Below are 21,966 nucleotides of genomic sequence, written 5' to 3' on the forward strand. Positions count from 1 at the left end.
AAGAGTGGAATTTTATTTGCTTTTAATCAAATGCCAAGTACAATTCCAGATTTAAATGACTAGATGAAAATAAATAAAAGAGGGATTGCAAGAGATTTTAAGCATAGTTTAAAACATATGGGTCAACATTGTCAACACTAACTGCTTTGTGTGCCTCAGGAACAGCTTTTACAAATATTTATGCACAATAACTTGGTCAAAAATTGGCTTTAGACAATTGTATACAAGTTTGTCATTGGTAACTGATAGATTTAGAGGGTCTTTATTCAAAAAATACAAAGACAAAAAATTAATTTAAAGTATTTTCTTTTTTACTTCCATTTGTTGTTTTCCAAATGTATTATTGTAGTTACGAAAATCTTTGGAGTAAAGATCAACTCCGCTGTCCTCATTTTACTGTTTATATTTGTATATACTGACTTTAGATTTATATTTAAACTTTAGCAAGTTTAGACATGTACTTATGAATACTATGTTATACACATTTTTTGATCTTCTTGCTCAATGGTGTGTACTCAGTTGAGCTTTAAAAATTGCAATCCTTTATTTAAACCACAAGTATTTGTTTCTTTTGCACATATTTTTAAGATTTTTATTCACCCATAAAAGGTCTTTAACTATTTTTTTATTGCCAAACGTCTTTGTGGAAATAAGTTTTAAGCATTCTGATATATAAAAATCCAATCATTTCTAGTACAACTCATTAGCATCATGGTTAAATAACTCATTGTGCCAACCAATATCAAAAAAGAATTTATTAAAGTCCTTCTGGTTAAAATTTATTAAAGCCTTTTTCAATTAAAATCTTTTTCTTTTTTTCTAGTCAATTAATTATACTGTCATCAAACCAGTACTAAAAGCTAATTACTTGGCAAATGTGATCAATACTGCCAAGTGGAGGTAGATAGTTTTTTATTACCCTGTAGTTACTTTCCAAAATAATTAAATCAAAACTAAAGCTAAGTTAAAACTAAAGCTAAATCTCAAGTTTTTTTAAAGTTTTGTTAAAGTTTTGTCAAATTTCTCACACCACTACTTGAGTCAAATAACTTACTGTCAGACGATCAATACGGTTTTTGATCCTCTCGCTCTCCGGCTGATTTGCTAACTGCTGTGACTAAAAGATTTTATTGTGCATTAAATGGAGGCGGAGAAGCTAGGGTTATTGCTCTTGACATATCAAAGGCTTTCAACAAGATTGGCAGGCTGGTCTTCTCTATAAGCTTGTTTCATGTGGTGTTTCTGGGAAAGTTATTGAAATTTTCAAATCGTTTTTTTCTAAGTGTTTTTTTTAAGTCATCCTCAAAGGCCAACACTCTTCTTTATTTCCAGTAACTTCTTGGGTACATCAAGGTTCAACCTTTGGTCCTGTTTTACTTCTTATTTACATTAAGGATCTTCTCAACAACCTTACATCTAAAGTAGCTGATGACTCAACTGTAGACTTCTGTCTTGTCAAAAAATCTTCTCTTTTCCATTGCTTAGAACAGGCAACCAATCTTGAATCTGATATCACTTCTGTAACAGATTGGGGCTCACAGTGGCTTGTAAATTTTAATGCCAACGAAACTCAGTTATTTACTGCAAACAACTATTGCAGTTCTGTCGACATTCCTATATTAATGAATGGCAATCCTCCCACTGAGTACTCTTCTTTATGTCTTCTTGGATTATCGTTTACTACTGACCTTTCAATAAATTTGGTACCAAATTTATAATGCGGTAGTGGTGTAGTGGTAGAGTGCTCACTTCATAAGCGAGAGTTTCCGAGTTCGATCCCTACCACATCTCTGGTAGTACCGCGCTCAATTCGTTTCTCCGCACAACGGCCTTGTTCGTCAAAGTTCGTGTTTTGGAATTATAGAGTTGGGAGAGGGTTATAACCATAATTAAGTAGCCTCCTAGTCTGTAGTGGCCTTCTGGGCCTTAGGGAGGTAATTTAAAAAAATAATAAAAGGTAGATTTCTGTAGTTTTCAGTTCTGTAGTTTTCAGTACTGTAGTTTTCAGTACTGTAGTTTTCAGTTCTGATATTAAATTTATTATATCTTCGTGGAAAGTTGGCAAAATTTATTTCAGTAACTATGTTAAACATTCATAGTTTTGTTGCAAGCTATATGACACTGTACCTTCAACTGCTAGTTACAAAATAAAACTAGTTCACTTGTGACTCTAAAAATAGGAAGTAATTCAGGTTCTACCTCTTCTTTTTTTTATAGTGCACAGTTTACAGTTTAATTATAATACAACTATACTGTCACCTCCAACACCTTTTATTATAAAAAAATTTTACCAGCCATAAGACTTGACACTGAAAGATACTGACTCATATGTTTAAAGTTGGCTCTGTGAGGGTAGTGTATAGGTAGACTTTTTTGTAGGAAAATATTTACATGCATAGCAGATACTTTGGTGTCAGATGTGACAGTCTCAGACGTGACTGCCAGTATCAGATGTGACAAGCTTGAAATTGTTTCACTTCAATCTTGCACAAGCTGTATTGTTGTTTAACGTTCTATGTAGTTGAATCTAAATACTTTATGTCTATGGTAATATGTTTAACTATTCTGTTGTTCAATATTTAATGTAACCAAGCAGGTATGTAAACATATATCATTTATATCTGATTTGTTTACATATATGTAAACAAAATTTAAATTTCAAAGATTGACTTTTCAATTTCTGGTTTACAGTTCACTCAAATTCACTATGAAGCAAGGAGATTAGCTTTTTAGTATCAGCTTGAATTTGAGTTTTTATTGAACAAGTTATGAAAACATTTAAAACTAATTGTAAAAGTGCATGGTTTTTGTGCATGATGCATGGTGCAGTGAAACTAATTGTAAAACTAACTTAAACTTTTTAGATGCTCAAGTCTAATGCTCAGAAGTGCAAAGAGTACAGAGAAAGACTGAAATTAGCATGAAGATATGATGCATATAAAATCAAGGACCAAGAGAAGAAGTAACGAAAAAGATTGCCACTGTGTGGGACATTAACATATAAGCAATTGAAGAAGAGATATGAACAAAACAGAATTCTTTAAGCAAAATGCTGTTTATTAAAAAAAATTACCAACAACATTTGCTGAAGTCAGCAATTCACCAGCTTACAGAAGCAGCCAGTCATTTGGGAAGGCCTACAAAAGAGCCCATTCAGCTTTTCCAAAAAGTCTTCGCAAACTAAAGGGTCTTGTTAGAAAACTTGCTGATGAAATCAGATGAGTGATCAACAAGGAGCCACCAGCCAGGCTGTACAAGACAACATTGCCAACTGAAGTTTAGTATCATGTGAAAGCATTCTATTGATCAGATGAAATCACAAGGTGTGCACCTGGCAGAAAGGATTATGTAATCATCGAAGGGGTTGAGGGACAGAAAGAGAAAATTCAGAAACGTAATCTACACAATTGCTTGCAAAATATATTTCAGTGATACAAAACAAACACTGTTTGATTTTGGAAAGAGAATAGTAAAGCTGTCAGAAACATGCACAACCAGTGGTGCTGGTAACAACAAAACTGATACCAATGTTGACATTTCAGCTCAACAGGCCTAGTTTTCAGTTGGCCTGTATGTGCTGACAAAATTTGCTACAAAACGAAAACAGGTCAACTATGTTGGGGTCATAGAAACATGTGATAAGAATGACGTTGAGATTTTGTTCCTCAGAAAGCGATTGGATATGTTTGAGAAGCCAACTAAACCAGGCAAAAGTTGGTTGCCTATAATTGATATGGTGAGGGTCTTGTCAACCCCTGCTATTGACAATTGAGGTCAATATAAGTTTAATGAGGACCTGAATGCATCTTAAACTGCAGTGAATATTATCAAAATTGAGAGTTTTTGGTTTTTATTTCATAACTTTGTTCATAGTGATGTTTTTTGCTGCACATTTGCACTTGTAATGGCAGACGATCACATCTGACACTTTTATGCCACATCTGACACTATTATTTTAGTTAGCTGTATTGGATGCAATAGTTAAGAATGGTTCAAATAAACACATATTACAAACTTTATGTATCTCAGTAAGAGTTCTGAATAAATATTTAAGTAGTACTGTCCTTACTTTCACAGAATTTGCATTTAGAGTAATGAAGAGTGCAATTCGGCAAATTTTATGCCACCATGTCTAACACCATGTGATTTTAGTTACAGCACAGCCAGTATTGTAAATAAAAAAATCATGATAACATGATTAATAACACACCACCATTGTATTAACAATGAAAGTATATTAGCAGAAAATTCTTGATTTCATAACAAATGACACTTTAAAACATGTCTAAATGTCACATCCAATACTATGGAATTGCCCATATATGTGTATATACATATATATATATATATATATATATATATATATATATATATATATATATATATATATACATATATATATATATATATATACATATATATATATATATATATATATATATATATATATATATATATATATATATATATATATATATATATATATATATATATATATATATATATATATATATATATATGTATAACTATATATATACATATATATATATATATGTATATATATATATATATATATATATATATATATATATATATATATATATATATATGTATATATATATATAATTATATATATATATATACATATATATATATATATGTATATATATATATGTATATATATATATAATTATATATATATACATATTTATATATAAGTATATATGTGTATATACATATATATAAATATATATGTATATATATATACACATATTTATATATATATATGTATATATATGTATATATATACATATATATATACATATATATATATATATATATATATATATATATATATATATATATATATATATATATATATATATATATATATATATATATATATATATATATTACACACTAAGCTACTGTTATGAAACAAAGTTTTATAATTAAGTAACACCAGAAATAAGTAATGATAAAAATTTTTGAACTTATGTTTTAGTTAAGACATAATTTTTGGTTAAATTTTTAACATACTCATGCTTTCTAACATTTACATAACTCACTGGTAATTAACTTTTATTTAACTGCATGATTTTATTAATTAAATTAAGATTACCTTTAAAGATGATAGTTGAACAATGAATCTGTTTGATAGGTTACTAGATATTATTTCTGGAAAAGTAGTTGTTCTATTTGAAATGTCTTCAGGAATAAAACTTGTGTTAAAGCATATTATTAAAGAATTTGAACTTGTTAGAAAGCAAATCTGAAATTTAAAAAAGCATTGTGTGCTACAAATTTCAACTGTTGTATCACAACATTGACGTTTATAGTTGCGACCTCTTGAACCATTGGTATCAAATTCTTTGAAACGAATCTCAGCTTTGAATGAAGAAGATTCTGAAGACTATAAAACAATTTATATGCTATAAATAAATTTATAAAAGTTCAATTTATGTTTTGAAAAATACGTTAAATTAATTCCTAACTTAAATTTCAAAATGACTTTTAGAACAAACATGTTGAAGGTGGGAAACTTTATATACATCTCAGACACCATTATTTTGGTGTATAAGATATATATATATATATATATATATATATATATATATATATATATATATATATATATATATATATATATATATATATATATATATGTTATATTTATATATATATATTACTAGGATTTATATTTATATAAATTACTAGGAATGTATAATGGTGTCCCCCTTTTTAACATAATGGTGTATGCATAATGGTATTGTATGTATTTAGTGTATGTATAATGGTAATGTTTATGTATTTGGTGTATAAGATATATATATTGCTAGGATTTGGTGTTTATTTGGGTTATATTAAAAAGGTGTCCCTCTTCTTAACATAACCCAAATAAACAACACATGTGTATGAAGATGTAAAACATATTTTTTAGTTCAAACCTGTCACATCTTATTATATCTCCTATAATTTCACTTTCACCAACCCAACTAGCTTAAGTGAAATTGTGTCCAACTCAAATAAAACTACAACTTATCTCTTGTAATAAGATCACATAGTCTCTAAAGCCCATTTCAAAATAATGCTAAATTTTCCTTGCGTGCCTCACCCCTATCCTTTTGATTTTAATTGGTTAACTTGTGTGGTATCCAACTGACATAAATGTCGTTATGATATATCTTTATATATGTGTATGAATATATTTCATAGTGATGAATTTGAGCAAAAAAGAAGTATATTTGACTCGATTTATATAAAACCAAAAAATGAAATATTTGCTAGACATATTTTACCTACATGTAAGCAAAAAACTGGTTAACTGGTTAACTGGTGAACACAAAGCAAACTAGTGAACTGGTGGCAAACTAGTGAACTGGTGAAAACGAAGCAAAAAACTGAGGAACTGGTGAACCAATTCCTGAATGAACTAAAGAACTTATCTAAACACTGTAAGTTTAGTGCTGTTAGCACAGAGCAGTACAAATCTGAAATGATTTGTGATGCTTTTAATAATGGCTTTCTTACCAACATTATACACCAATGTTTACATGAAAACAAGACATTAAACTTTACAACAGCCTTTGACAAAGCAAGATATTTGGATGTGGTCCAACAAAATCAGATGGATAATATTATGTTTCAATAAATTTTCAAAACAAAATATAATAAAGTAAAATTGCATGTGCTAGATAACTTATGTATAGACATCATTCTTGGTACAGATTTTAAAGAGTTGCATGAAAGTATTACCATTAAATATGGTGGAAAATGATTACCTATAACCTTTTCAGCTCCTACAACAATGAAAACTGAGTCTACAGTATTTTTTGCTAATCTTACTAAAGATTGACAACTTTGATAAGGCATATGACCTAACTGACTGCTTTCCATTTAATGATAACATTACTAAATGTAGTAACAGCCAGAAAGAGCATGACAAAAACTTGACTAAACTCAGAATAGCTGCCATATATGCTGGAATTGCATTTAATGAAAAATGTGCATTTTCAAATGACACATCATACTTTTTGGTTTACCGTATATCATGTGGTTCTTTAAAACCTGGTCCTCAGCGGCTTGCCCTCTTATTAAGTTAGCTAACTCTCTGCAATGGATTATTAGAACTTTGGAATGTTCTCATACTATGCAAAATGGATCAGAAAACTTTCAGATAAAATTCACTTTTGAACTGTGCTCCCCATTTCCAACTCAATCAACAACAAATATTAACATTTTAAAACTTAGAAAAATGGGCTTGTTCAATTTTCTATACAAATTATTGATGAGAATACCCCTTTTACATAGTAATTGTATTAACCAACTCATGAACATAACTGAAACTATACATGAAGCTTTAGGCAATAACATATTTACCAGTAGAGTTTTTATTGATCTGCAGAAAACATTTGATATTGTGGATTATGATATTTTTTTATTGTTACATCATTATGGCATCAGAGGAAAAGCTCAAACATAATTTTAATCATATCTCTTAAATCATTTTAAATTTATTATATTTCCTAATACCTTTTATACTACTAAATTCAAGCTAGTAGATGTTAACCTGGGCTCGATTCTTTATCCTTTTTATTGTTTATAGCAAAAAGTTTTGGATTTGAATTCTTTTTTATACACTTAAAAACATTCCAAAAGTTTTTTGGGTTAGAGTTTTTTAGTTTTTCAATTTTTATGTATTGCTGATATAGTTTATTGTTTTTGGCTGCTTTGACGGTTTTGCGGAAATTCTTTCGAGCAAAGAGGTATCGATTAAAGATAGAAGAGGTGGAGTTTTTTACGAATCCCGTTTCCCTCCATTTTTGAAAATAATGTGAAAGAATTTTTTTACTTCGAGTTTACTCGAGAGTCCACCAGGATTTTGAATAATCAGATCGTTTTTTTGACTTTAAGTGTTCTCTAAGAGCCTATGCTCCACTGTTAGTAATAGTAGTATAGATTTGGTCAAGTTCATTTTCGAAATTACCAATAAGGTTAAAATTATTAAAACTTGTATTTAAGTGATCCTTATATAAGTTTATAAAGTCTAGATTATTCCAGCGATATCTTGGAATGCTAAAATCCTCTGTTATTTTATTTATATTTTCTTGATAATATTGACCTTTAAGTTCAATTGAAATCGATAGCGGCAAGTGATCACTTACATTTTGAAAAGAAGGAGGAATAACGATACATTTATATACTAGAAGAGATGTATGCTTTGAGATAGCTATATGATCAATATACGATGAGTTTGGTAATGTAAGATGTCGATAAGTAATTGCAGGACCAGACCCTTTAGTTACATCGACTAATTCTAATTCGTTTGATTCAATAAATTCAGATAAAATCAAAGAATAATTATTTCTCTTAGAGCTAGTTCTATCTAATAGATCGTATATTACTTCGCCATTACCCTCATGACTATTTATAATTCCTTTAAGTATGTTTAATTGACTTTTGTATTTTTCCAATGATGTTTGATTTAGCTATTGCGTTTATAAAAACAAACTTATTATTTTTATTATAGTTACTATTATAATTGTTATTGTTGTTGTTTTTTTATTATTATTGCGGTTCTTATGTTTATTGTTATAAATCTTATTTTTATTATTATCATTACTATTCTTATAATTATTACTAATTATATATATAAAGAATTATATTTTTAGTGTTTACTTAAGATTAGTAGAATTACTATTTGTAAATATTCATGAAATTTCAGAATATATATGATTGATTGCTTCAGCATTGCTACAGTTAACAACACTTAAGTGATGCTAACTGCATAAGCTGGAGACAAGTTAAAGACAATTCATAACTATTAAAACAATGGTTTCACAATTAAGGTATTTAGTTACATTTCTTTATCTACAAGTTAGTAAAATGTGGACAGAAAGGTAAGTCGAATTGTTATTATTTACAGCTATTATTAACGGGTGCGCCTAGATATCCCGCGAAGGTTTTGACAAATTAGCCGCATATAATTACTGACGTGCCGAAGAGCCACAATAAATATGTTGCTATGCCAACATTTAAAAAATATAATTGGCGAGAATTTTTAGAATTTTTTAATGGAAATTGTACTTTTATTAATAAATTTATTTTGTACAAAATTTATATTTCGTATTTAGTTTTTGTTAAAATTAAGAATGTAAAAACTATTCTTTAAATGTAAATTTTGCTACATAAAATCTGATTCCATTTTATTCACACTAGAAAAGCATAAGTAGAAAAAATTGAGATAGCATCTCCAGGATCATTACTTTTCTTCTAAAAATAATTGGGAGCAAGATATAAAAATCTTAAGATAAAAAGGTTTCTTTTAAAAAAAGTTATGTTCATTTATTTGAATTAAACCTGCTTTTATTCAAACTGAACTTGCTTATAGCCACTTAATAGCACAAGTTACAAAAAAAATGCAAAATACCAAATAAATCACTACAAAATAAAACAAATTTTTCAATGATTTTCAATTAAGTTAAAATTACTTTTATTTTTTACAATTAAAAAATAAATTTTTCATTAAGCAAAAAATTAGACATAACAGAAAGAATTCTTTTTATAACATCAATTATTTTGTAAAAGACCATTAGAATATTCTTCTTGCATAACAACATACATAATTCACTGTACATTTATTAGGCAATAAGATTTTGAACACTACTGATAAGTTTTTAAAAATCTGGTTTCAAGCTTGTATTTGATATTCTAAGCAACTCTAACAAATATTCTACTATAACACTAATTAGATTGGCACAATACTTTGATTTAACAAATTTCATTGTTGAAAATAAAGACTAACATGCATATGTTATAATCATATATAAATGATTAAAAGTTTTTAAGGTAAGATTTTTCTGAAATAGAACATTACTTTTTTGAAAACTAAAAATAGTCTAAGCAAGATCAGATGTATTTTTTTCTTTTCCCTGAAGTGACAAGTTCGGATTTTGTAGATGTTGCATTACATCAGTTAAAAATAAAAGATCTTGCAAAAAATTCACATCGTCAAAGGTTTCAAATGTCTTTTGCTTTTCAAGCAAAAAAGATTTAATTGGTTCTAATAGTTCTGCAAACCTATAAAGAACGCCACTACTTGAAAGCCATCTTACAGCACAGTAAAATAACAAGTCACTTGGGTTGTCAGTAAGTTCCAATTCACTAATAAAATTTTTAAACTGTCTGTGATTTTTTGCATTAGATCGAATATAATTTTCACTCTCCAGCACTGATTTAAAAATAATTAGAAAATTAAAATGTTTTGCTGCTAAATGTTCTCGATGAACCACAAAATGAACTGGGATAAACTTTGGATATGTTGGACCACTTTTTAGTAAACCAATAAGCTTAACATGTTTTCTAACCATTGCTGTTGCACCGTCTGTAGCAACACTAGAAGGCTTGTACTTAGGAGCATTGCCTTTCACCAGAACAGTACTTCCTTTAAATCACGAGTTGTGTCTTTTAGCTCTACTAAATCTAGCAACTCTTCTTTCACAAGTACATCTGATATTACATATCTAACAAATATTGCCATTTGAGGTTTATCTTGAATATCTGTTGATTCATCCAAAGCCAAATCGAATTCTTTACAATTTTTTAAGTCACTTAACAAATGCTGTTCATCTTCGACAGTAATCTCAGATATTCTTCTTTCAGTTGTATGTCGAGAAACAGAAATATTTGAAAAATAACCTTTGAACTTTGCTATCATTAGGATCTAAAACTAAGATCACATCTAAAAGGTTTTGTTTTACAAACTCTCCATCGGTGTATCGATGTTTACTTCTTGCAATATTCCAAGCTAAAATAAAAGTTGCTTCTGAAGTGATATTTGATTCTTTGCTGGAAGATAAAATATTCATTTGTTGATTTTTAAATATTTTTTTAAGCCACTCAATTTTATTTTTTCTACGACATGAATTTAATGGTTATTCCTCATAAAAATACATATGTTTTGTTTTATAGTGACGTTTAACATTACATGTCTTATTATGAGCTAGTTCAGTATTGCAAATTAAACACATAGGTTTATTTTCTTTTTCAATAATGCGTATTTTCCTGTCCAATCACCATGAAATAATCTGTTCTCATCTTCAATTTTTCTTTTTTAACTTTTATTGTGAAGTGCTTTATTGTCACCTTTTGCTATATCCATTTTTCAAACAATATGTCTTCCGGCTATGCATAATTCAAGTTTTTGTTATCAGGAAATCAATAAAACTTTTGAAAAGAGCCGCATGCAGCTCGCGAGCCGCAATGACGTTTTAAGAGCCGCATGCGGCTATTTGGCCATCCCTGGTATACATATCAACTGATTTTAGGGATACGCATAGACGATATTTCGTCTGACTTTTTTTTTCCCGTGAACTTTGGGAAGTCCGACGAGAAAACTTTGGTTTTAGCGCTAATGCTATTTATCATCTACCGGAACAAATATGTTCCTGCGGCTTTGCTTTGATCTTAATGAAATATCGTAAAGTTTCGGGGGATTTATTTTAAGAAGGCGCTAAAATTAAATTAAATTATCAGTGCAACTCAGAAGCTATATGACAAACGAAAAGGATAATTTAAAGTATGCTTTTAAAATAGTTTGTGAGTTATTTTGTATAAAATCTTTGCAGGATACCAAAAAGAATCTTTAATAGCTCTCAGCAATGGCGTAGATTGTTTTGTTTGCCAACCAACAGGCAGTGAAAAATCAATTGTATTCCAATGTTTACCCTTTTTCACTTTAAACTTGTTAGGAGAAGGACAAGCACCTGATAGTATTCGATATGAATATGTACTAAGATGTGCAATAGTAAAATTTTAGTTGTTTCTCCGCTTTTGAGTTTAATGAAAGATTAAGAAAGCATTCTTAGTGAAAAGGGAATCAAAGTAGCTTCTATGAAGCATAATCAACAAAGAAAAAATATAGAAGATGATCAAACAGAGGTAATAATTATTATTATTATACATTTGTTTTGTTACCAAATGAAGTTATACATTTCTTTAGAAATGGTCTAGTTTTTACTTGGTAATTACCCTGAGAAATTATACATTTTTTTCTAAAATGTTGTTTTAAATTTTGGAATTTTGATTTTAATTTTATGTAGAAAAGATGTAAAATGTTTTTTATTGAATGCAAAATAGTTAATCATTTTTTGAGAAATTTTTAATGCTAAATGCATTTATCATTTATTATGATATTTCATTAATTTTAAATGCGTTATGCATTTATTATGAAATATTATATTACTCTGATATTGAATTTAGACATGCCTCAAGTGAATTTTTTTTTTGAATGATGGAGTTTTGTTTATTGTTTAAAAGTATATATATATATATATTTTTTAGATAAATTACAATGAAGCAAATATTAAGTAGTAAAATTTTCTTCACCTGAAGCCATTGTAACAACTAATAGATCAATTGTCAATGACTCTGTCTTTAAACAGAAACTTTTTGCAATTGTAAATGATGAAAGCCATTGTGCGAAAAAGTGGTAAGTGATTTTTTTATATAGATAAATTTGCTATGTAAAGTAAACATTAATATTTACAACTTTAATGTCAGACCTTATTGTAATACATAAAATTATTTTTAAAATAAAAAATATTGTTCATTGAAAGAAAAGATAAATGCATTACCTATAGCACTATATAAGTAAAATCTTGTGATTTACATCATTTTATTTATACCTTATTTTTCTGTGATTATTATAGGGGATGTTCAAGTACATAATCAGATGCATTTTGGTCTCATTATAATAGACTCTCGAATAGCGATCATTTGTCCCTAAAAGAATTCCAGTATTGGCATTGACACCAACTGCAGCTAAAAGTACTGCTGACTTGTTATTGATAACCTTTGTATGCATAGTTTGTTTATTATATCATCTACACCAAAAGGAAGAAATCTTAAATACTTATTACATATTGACTCAAGAGATCAAGAGAAATTTTTCTACCGAGTTGTTCAACATATTTTTTTGAATACTTATTCAGCTAAAAGAACTTTTCTACAACTATGACTAATACAAAATCAATTTATTGGTATTTTCACAAAGAAGAGAAAAGAGAAAAGAAAAATATAAAAGCCATCTTGATAAACAATATTTCATTCCAAAACAGATAATGATTTTAATGATGAAAAATACACAGATTAAGCTTCGGTTTGTTTTTTCGAAAAAATTCTTTGATCAAGCTTCATTTGTTTGTTCAAAAATATTCTACAATCCGTTTTTTCTGCTGTTGGTGTAGATATCAATATTCTTTGTGAGTTTTCTTAAGAATTTCACAATCTCTTGATATGACATTTATATTTTTTTGTATTTTTGCTAATATTCTTTTTACATTTGTATAACATGTTTTACAAATACAATGATAGTAATTTGAATATATTAGCTTTTCATTTATAATTTTTTCGATATTTAAATCAGCCTCTGTTATTTTCCCCTTTTTATCCTATAGAATAATTTTCATAGAACCATCATCATAAGATGAATACTTTTGTGTGATATCATGAAGATATAAAATCCACACGTGATTAATGAACTAAGACCTCAGAAGGTTGTGATCTTTTTTTTTGAAATGGTAAAAAGTGTTTTTTAAGCAATGAAACAAACAACTTATCCATTTATTAAAAACTGGATACCAATAAAAGAGTTGTTGCAATAAAAGAGTACATTAAAACTTATGAGTATATAAAATATAAAACAAAATGTTTGAATTTAATAAATTAAACTTGAAGTTAATCTGACTGAATTTGGCGACTGTTTATGAGTAAAAAAAAGAAAAAAAAGTTATTATTACTTTTTTAAATCTGCAATTAGTAAAAGCTTGAATGTGTCTTTTTTTAGTTTGAAAGTTAAAAATACGGGTTAACAAAAATATATATATGACGTATTTTAAATTTGGTAAAATGGTTGATAATTTGTTGAAAATGGTTGAAAGTTGTTATTTAAATAGTTTATTACCCCCGTCCTTAAACCTGCTTAGCGTAAATATTTTTCGCCATTATTAATTTTTTTTAAATAACCAAAGTTTTCTCGTCTGACTTCCCAAAGTTCACGGGAAAAAAAAGTCAGACGAATTATCGTCAAGGATAGGCACAGTAAAGTGTACACACAACGACTGATTTAGGGATCGGCGTTGTGGGTAAACATATATCGACTGAGAGTTTTGGTTTAGAAAGGCAGTCTGTCAGTCAACAAGGTTGTTGTTCGGCAAAATACTAATATAATATAATCGTCACGTACGGGATATGATCTAGACCATTATTTAGTATTTAGCGCATTTTTAATGCTTAACAATGCATAACATAACTACGCATAACATAAACAAAACAAATATTTAGGTTTGTGCGTATTAACAGGCCTGCACAAGATTCATTTCGAAACAGACCTGTCAATTTTAAGCTTAGTGAACTATTAAGTTTAAATTAAAAAGTTTATTTTCCGCTTTTTAGTACAAAAAAGATTGTTTTGCTATATTTTATTTTCTACTTTGCAGTCTTTACAATGAGTTACGACGGTATTTAATAAAGCGTATTTATTGTTATTGTTGTGTAGCATTGCTACACAACGATATATATAGCCTATGTTTATTGATATATATAGCCTATGTTTATTGATATATATAGCCTATGTTGATTTACAATATTAGTTATATATAAACTGCAATATAATGCCAACATGTTGTTTTTTTTTTTAATCATAATCATTAAAAACATTAAAATAAAATAAAAAGTTTCCCTGATGTGGAATTGAACTCGCAACCCTGTCATCCGCGCCTCAAAATTAGACTTCCACAGCTTTACACTATTATAATATTAAAAAATTCAGTGAAAGTCGAAAAATTAAAGTTTAAACATTTTTAGCGTACAATTAAGGTGTAAAAATTATTTGCACCCCAGTGCAAATTAATTTTTACACCTTAATTGCGTAAAAAAGTTTTTTTTTACGCACAAAGAACGATCAAATTTGACAACAAGTGAAAGAAAAGATCATAAAAACATTCAAAATAAAAATTCCCTGCTGAGGTATTGAACCCGTCTACCTACACACTATAATCATACATCTACATAATACATTCACAGGACTACACTATTAAAGCTGTAAGATAAAAAGATTTTAACATTTTTTTGCGCACAAATAGAGTTTTTATTATGTAAACATTATTTGTACAAGCGTACAAATAATGTGAGCCACGACGTAATGAGAACATTATTTTACGAGTGTACAAACAATGACCTCCTAGAAATAAAATTCTAAAAATTACAAAAAAATTTCCATGAAGAGAACATGAGCCCTCAGCACATCACCCGCGGTTTGAAAAAAGAGCATTACTACTACAAAAAGCATTACTCCCTTGAAAAAGTTGCATGCAAATATATTGATGATGTTACAAATAAAGATCAAATATGAGGATAAGTTACTTGATGAAATGTTCTGGTTAAGTAAGAGTAACAAACATGATTTGAAATTTTTTTCAAAACCGTGCTTGGCGTCAGTGTTGTAAAGATGAATTTGTTCTGTAATTATTTATAAATTTATATCAACATAGATTTTATTTTAAATGATGAAAATTTTAAGTTTATTATGGTCTTGCGCCGAACGTGTGCCAAGCATTAAATTTTAACGTCAGTCACAATTTTCCTACTCAAGTTTACTAAGTCGGGAAACCAAGTTTTTTTCAGCCATAAAAAAGCATTTGGTATATTTGGTACCGTTGGAACAATTATTCAATGCACTTTTTGATGCAAATAAAATATACATTTTATAAGCAACTTCCAAGGGAGAGTTAGCGTTAGAATAAAGCCAATATTTAAAACAAAACGCGTCTGCGCACAAAAAGTAGGACTCGTTTTTGCCCAAGTTTAAATTCAGAATATCCGTCGAAGTTTGAGATATATAAGCACATCGTGACAAAGTCTATATAAAAAAAAGTATTAATATATCTTTCCGACATATTAATAGTGGCTAGTCATCGGCTTGCGACTTTTTGCGGCTGCCACTAATGGTCCACTAAGTAACCAATGAGCAAAACAAAATGTGTCTGCTCAAAATGCCTATACAGGTCCACTTAAATTCTTTTATAGAATGTTTTCTGGGTAGCAATAATCTGTCATAAATATTAGCATTTCGCTAATTCCTGGTGCTGTGGGTACCCAGTGAAAAATAAAACCGCGTCCCACATGGGTTCACGTGGGTTCGGTGTAGGATTGATGGGATTTTCATGGGACGGGTTTTCTCATGTGGTATCCGTATGGAAATTAATCACTTTAAACCCATGTGGGTAATTCCACATGGGTTACATGTGGGAACCATATGGTATTTACTCACATGGGAAATCCAACGTGGGTTTCTTGTGGGATTTACATGGGAATTTATTTGAAGGCTGGAAACTTAATAGAAACCTTAAATTTTAAAATCGACATTGAATTGTGGCGAGGCTAAATTTATATTGTGTAAATATATTATATATTATTTTAGAGAATGGCAAGCAAGTATGTAAATACCACGAATAATGTTTATCTTTCTGTATAGAAATAAGATTAAGATTTGTGCAAAAAGACATATTAGGATAGTATAATAGTTATTTGAATATAGTTCTTAAGTATATTATCTGCAAACAATTAACTGATGCAAGTTCAAATGTTGTCAAAAACCAAGCATGCATGAATGGGTACAACTACAGTGTCCCACAAAGAAATACAGGTTTGAAAGTCAAAGAATTCCCAATTTTCTTTATTAAAAAAGAAAAAAATAGGGGGGGGGGGGGAGATGGGCTTCTGTAACTTTTTTTAAGCTCCAAAACTTTTAACTTTAGATATAATAAGGTCCATAAGACTTAAGGGACTTACGAACTACATTGAGGAACAAAAATAGGATATTTACAGAAACTTTTCAATTTTTAATCTGGAGTACCACAGTGTTATTGGGAATAAAGCCTCTGGGTCCAGTTTTCAAAGTAATATGATCTAAAGTAATGTATAAATAAAATAATATGCTTTAAAATGCATATAACTCCTAATAGTTAACTATATATAACTAGTTATACATATAATTTATTATAAAAACTTATTTTTTAAGGTTGTGCTTGAACAAATTAATACCAATTAATTCAAATTCAAGATTTAGTTCAAGTTAAAGTTCTTATTTGTTCATTGTTTTTGTTAGTTTTATATTTATTTGTTCAAATTTGTTAATTAGTATTATTTCTTACTACAGTAAGAATGTTTATCATTGTTGGATGTGATTTTATTAGTAGCTTAATTATATTTTTAACATATTTTGACAACACCCTTTACATTTTAAATGATAACAGCTTTACTTTTCTATTGATGTTAACTTTATTATATTTCAATAACTCAGATTGAATCTTAACTGAATTATTGTAAGCTTTGCAAGGGTTTGTTGTATATCAAATGGTGTCATTAATAAAGTAAAAATAATATATATATACATATATATATATATATATATATATATATATATATATATATATATATATATATATATATATATATATATACATATATATATATATATATATATATATATATATATATATATATATATATATATATATATATATATATATATATATATATATATATATATATATATATATATTTATATAAATAAATAAATATATATATATATATATAATATTTAGGCTATGGAGTCATCCATAATTGATGCCAGTAGATAGAGGGGCAGCGTGAGCTGAAAAATTTAACAATAATCGACAATGGGGAGGGGATGTTGAGACCAAAACAATGTCAATTAACAAATTGAATTAAAAAAAAGAGTAAAATATTTTATTTAAAAAAAAAGTAAAACAATTAATGCTATCTATGAGCAGGTTTTAGAGGTATTATTTACACCAACAATGTAGTCTAAAAACGTCTTGCTTTTGTTGCTTAAAACTGTAGAGGATCATAGGAAAAACAATTTAAATTCAGAAATTTGCTTGATTATCTGAAAGAACAATTTATGTTTTTTTTTTTACTACAATTAAGTACTGTTAAGAAAGTATAAATGTATAATTGAACCAGAAAAAAATTGATGGTATATGCATTTTTTATATTATATTAACAATTCTGATATAACGCAATAATATGATAACAAAAACTGACATCATTTTCAATGGGAGATGGCAAAAAATTGACCGAGTTTGATAAAGGGGGATGGTGTTCAATAAACCGGGTCATCATCTGACATCATTATGCATAAATGACCCTACGATTTAGGTAAAATCAGTAATCAATTTGCCATATTTCTTTTAGAAAGTGTAAGATTAAAGTATTTTTGTGCTGAGAACCTAACTATTGAGCAAGCTTTGACCATCTATTTTATAAATTCGAGAGACAGAGGTGGACGTGCGAATCGCAAAAGAACTAATAACGATGCTCTAAATTGATTTTAACTTTGTAGACTAACATTAATATAGTGATATATATAGTAATATAGAACTTGCATTAGTTAATTGTTTGCAGATAATATACTCAAGAACTATATTCAAATATCATATGAACATGTTAGAAAATGTTCATATGATGTTTGAACATCATAAATTTAATAATAGCTAGTGTTGTGATGTGTTATATAAATAATAACATAATAGATTATGATATGAAAATAAGATAGGATATGAAGACAATAAACAAAGAATAAATTTACTTATTGAAATTTAGATGTTTGTTTATTAGTTTCAGAATATTATATTATGTGTGACGAAAAAGTAAAGATTTACATCCAGTGTCTATTGTACCCAAAACTTTTACATCCAGTGTCTATTGTACCCAATGTCTACATCATTGTAAAGTATATTTTTACATTTTTGTTTTTGTTTTTTTGTTTAACTAATTTTCCAAATTGATCACTTTTTTTCAGGATTCTCTTCATGGGTTCAAGCTCAATACCCATAATATGGATTCAATTACCCATAATACGTTAGTCATTGTAAGTAATAGATTAGGAAATAATTATTTATGAAACATTGTAGTCATTAATGACTTCAACCTGGCTAATAATTAAAATTGCTCGACGAATAAGGTTTCTTATTAAAATTGCTCTCTTTCTCTCTCTCTCTTTCTATATATATATATATATATATATATATATTTATTTATTTATATAAATATATATATATATATATATATATATATATATATATATATATATATATATATATATATATATATATATGTATGTATATATATATATATATATATATATATATATATATATATATATATATATATATATATATATATATATATATGTATATATATATATTTATATATATATATATATATATACATATATATATATATATTTATATAAATAAATAAATATATATATATATATATATATATATATATATATATATATATATATATATATATATATATATATATATGTATATGTTTGTAATTATATATATTTTTTTTTAGAAAGTGTTTGAAGAAAGTTAGAAGATACTAAAAATTTTGGTATTATGCAAGCCTTAATTAATTCAATCGACAAAAAACGGTGTGTAAATTGCAAAAGAAAAAATAATATTTTTAATATTCATTTTGAATGTATTTATTAAGAGTATTTATTTTAAAATAAATTCGTTTTGCAACACGTTTTTTAATTTTATAAAACTTCGTTATAATAGTTTATGGTAAATCCCACATAGGTTATAGGTGGAAAACATCACATATAAAAGATCAAAAATGCTACACGTTAAAGTAGCAAATACCAGATTAACTTAAGCCTCTCTGAAAGCTTCGATGATTAATTTAAATTACTATTTAAGTATTTTTTAAATTAAAGGAATTTAAAAATTGTCATAGAAGCATTCGGACTTTCATTTGCCTAGTATTGACTACTTTTATACCATTTGGATTAAAATATATGTGGCATTAAAGATCTATAACATGTAGTATTTTCCACCTATATCCCATGCAGGATTTACCATATAAAATCCATGTGGGATTTAACCTACGAAACCCACATGGGACAAAATAATAATCCCATATGGGTTACATATGATAAAAACCCACGCGTATCCCATATGGGAATTATCATATGGAATCCATGTGTGATTTACCATATGAAACCCACATGGGACAAAATAGTAATCCCCACATGGGTTACATATGGAAAAAATCCACGCGTATCCCATGTGCGCTTTTTCACTGGGTAACAGTTACTAATATATATATATATATATATATATATATATATATATATATATATATATATATATATATATATATATATATATATATATATATATATATATATATATATATATATATATATATATATATATGCATATATAAACAATTTTAAAAAGTATTCTACAAAATAAAGCGCTCAATGTTCTTAAAAGAATAGAGCAATAATAAATTAGTAGAAAATCACTCCACAAAAATTCGGAAAAAAAAAGATTTCTGATGAGTCTTTATTGATGAAACACAGTGTTAAATAAAACATTTTTGTTTAGTGATTTTTTACTAACTTATATATATATATATATATATATATATATATATATATATATATATATATATATATATATATATATATATATATATATATATATATTAATATATATATATATATATATATATATAAATAAGGCCGTAGACAACTTTTTTTGATGTTTGAGCTAAGCAATTTGAAACATAAAGAAAACTCCATATTTAAGTATGTTCATATATATGAGGAATGAGGATGCTAAACAAAAAATTTCGGTGATTGGAGACTGGAAATAACAAAAACCCCAAAACGTTAGTCTCCCCAGCCCCAAATGGAATGGCAACGAGTAAAATTTGCATTTTTTTTTCAATCTTAAACTTAATTTATATTCCATCGACAAATTTCAAATTTGATTCAATAACCTTTTGTTGATCGGTTTTTATGACTTTATAAAGTTTACAGCCCCCTCAATTTGAGGGGAGTGTAAACCTTATAAGGTTTTTTGGCTAACGTTTTGGGGTTTTTGTTGTTTCCAGTCTCCAATCACCACAATTTTTTGCATAGCATCCTCATTTCTCATATATATGAACATACTTAAATATGGAGTTTTCTTCATGTTTTAAAGTTGCTTAGCTCAAACATCAAAAAAAGTTGTCTTCGGCCTTGATATATATATATATATATATATATATATATATATATATATATATATATATATATATATATATATATATATATATATATGTATATATATATATATATATATCAAGGCCGAAGACAACTTTTTTTGATTATATATATATATATATATATATATATATATATATATATATATATATATATATATATATATATATATATATATATATATATATATATATATATATATATACACACGAGTAGATATAGAATATGTTTTGATCAACAGTAAAATAAAGTAAATAATTAAGCATCTAAACAAATAAACAAAAATTAATTTGTAGATTATAAAGTTCCGTTTATAAACACATGCTTTAGACAATAATTTCCAACATAAACTTTTGACAAAATTCAGCAAAGTTCACCTTAAATAGTTGAAAACATAACATAAGAAAAGTTGAACCAGTCAATATTTTTATCTTTATAGCCATATTTTTATATCACCAAACAAAAAAAAATTACAAAAAAAATATTCTTTGGAATAAAAAAATGCTATGTTAAATGCTTGAATATTTATTTTGAAAACATTGTTTGACCTCATTGCTCTTGAAGGCCTAACATTGTTTGTTTTACGTTTTCATATTTTTATTCTTTATTAAAATCTTTTTTTTTTTTTTTCTTATTTCGTGTAGTTTTTGTGTTATTTACTTGATTTTAATATAAAAATTTATTGACCCTGGTTTTTCTAATTTTTTTTTTTTTTTTTTTCTTTTGTTGTTTTAAAAATACAACTTATTTTTATAAAAAGCTTTCTTATAGGTTTAGCTATCTTATAAATATTTTTTAATCCTTGAATAATT

General features: G+C 27.1%; 1 protein-coding gene and 1 long non-coding RNA gene across 6 annotated transcripts in view; one reads left to right on the top strand and one right to left on the bottom strand.

The window, feature by feature from the left end:
- Positions 1-21,683, bottom strand: part of LOC105849252 (uncharacterized) — a 74,541-nt gene extending 52,858 nt beyond the window's left edge. For 3 of the 5 annotated variants that reach the window (XM_065818931.1, XM_065818930.1, XM_065818932.1), the window contains exons 1-2: positions 21,532-21,658; positions 5,123-5,413 (exon numbers count right to left, since the gene is read on the bottom strand). In XM_065818931.1, the coding sequence (XP_065675003.1) occupies positions 5,123-5,413; positions 21,532-21,597 (357 nt within the window). In that variant the 5' untranslated portion in view covers positions 21,598-21,658. Of the gene's footprint in view, positions 1-5,122; positions 5,414-21,531 lie in introns of all 5 variants that reach the window. The other 2 variants (XM_065818929.1, XM_065818928.1) reach the window with 2 other exon arrangements.
- Positions 11,488-13,265, top strand: LOC136091644 (uncharacterized). Its single transcript, XR_010644154.1, has 3 exons — positions 11,488-11,940; positions 12,343-12,490; positions 12,711-13,265. It is a non-coding gene; the product is annotated as an uncharacterized LOC136091644 (long non-coding RNA).
- Positions 21,684-21,966: the final 283 nt, after the last annotated feature.

This window comes from Hydra vulgaris, chromosome 15, assembly GCF_038396675.1.
Source record: "Hydra vulgaris chromosome 15, alternate assembly HydraT2T_AEP".
Taxonomy (NCBI): Eukaryota; Metazoa; Cnidaria; class Hydrozoa; order Anthoathecata; family Hydridae; genus Hydra; species Hydra vulgaris.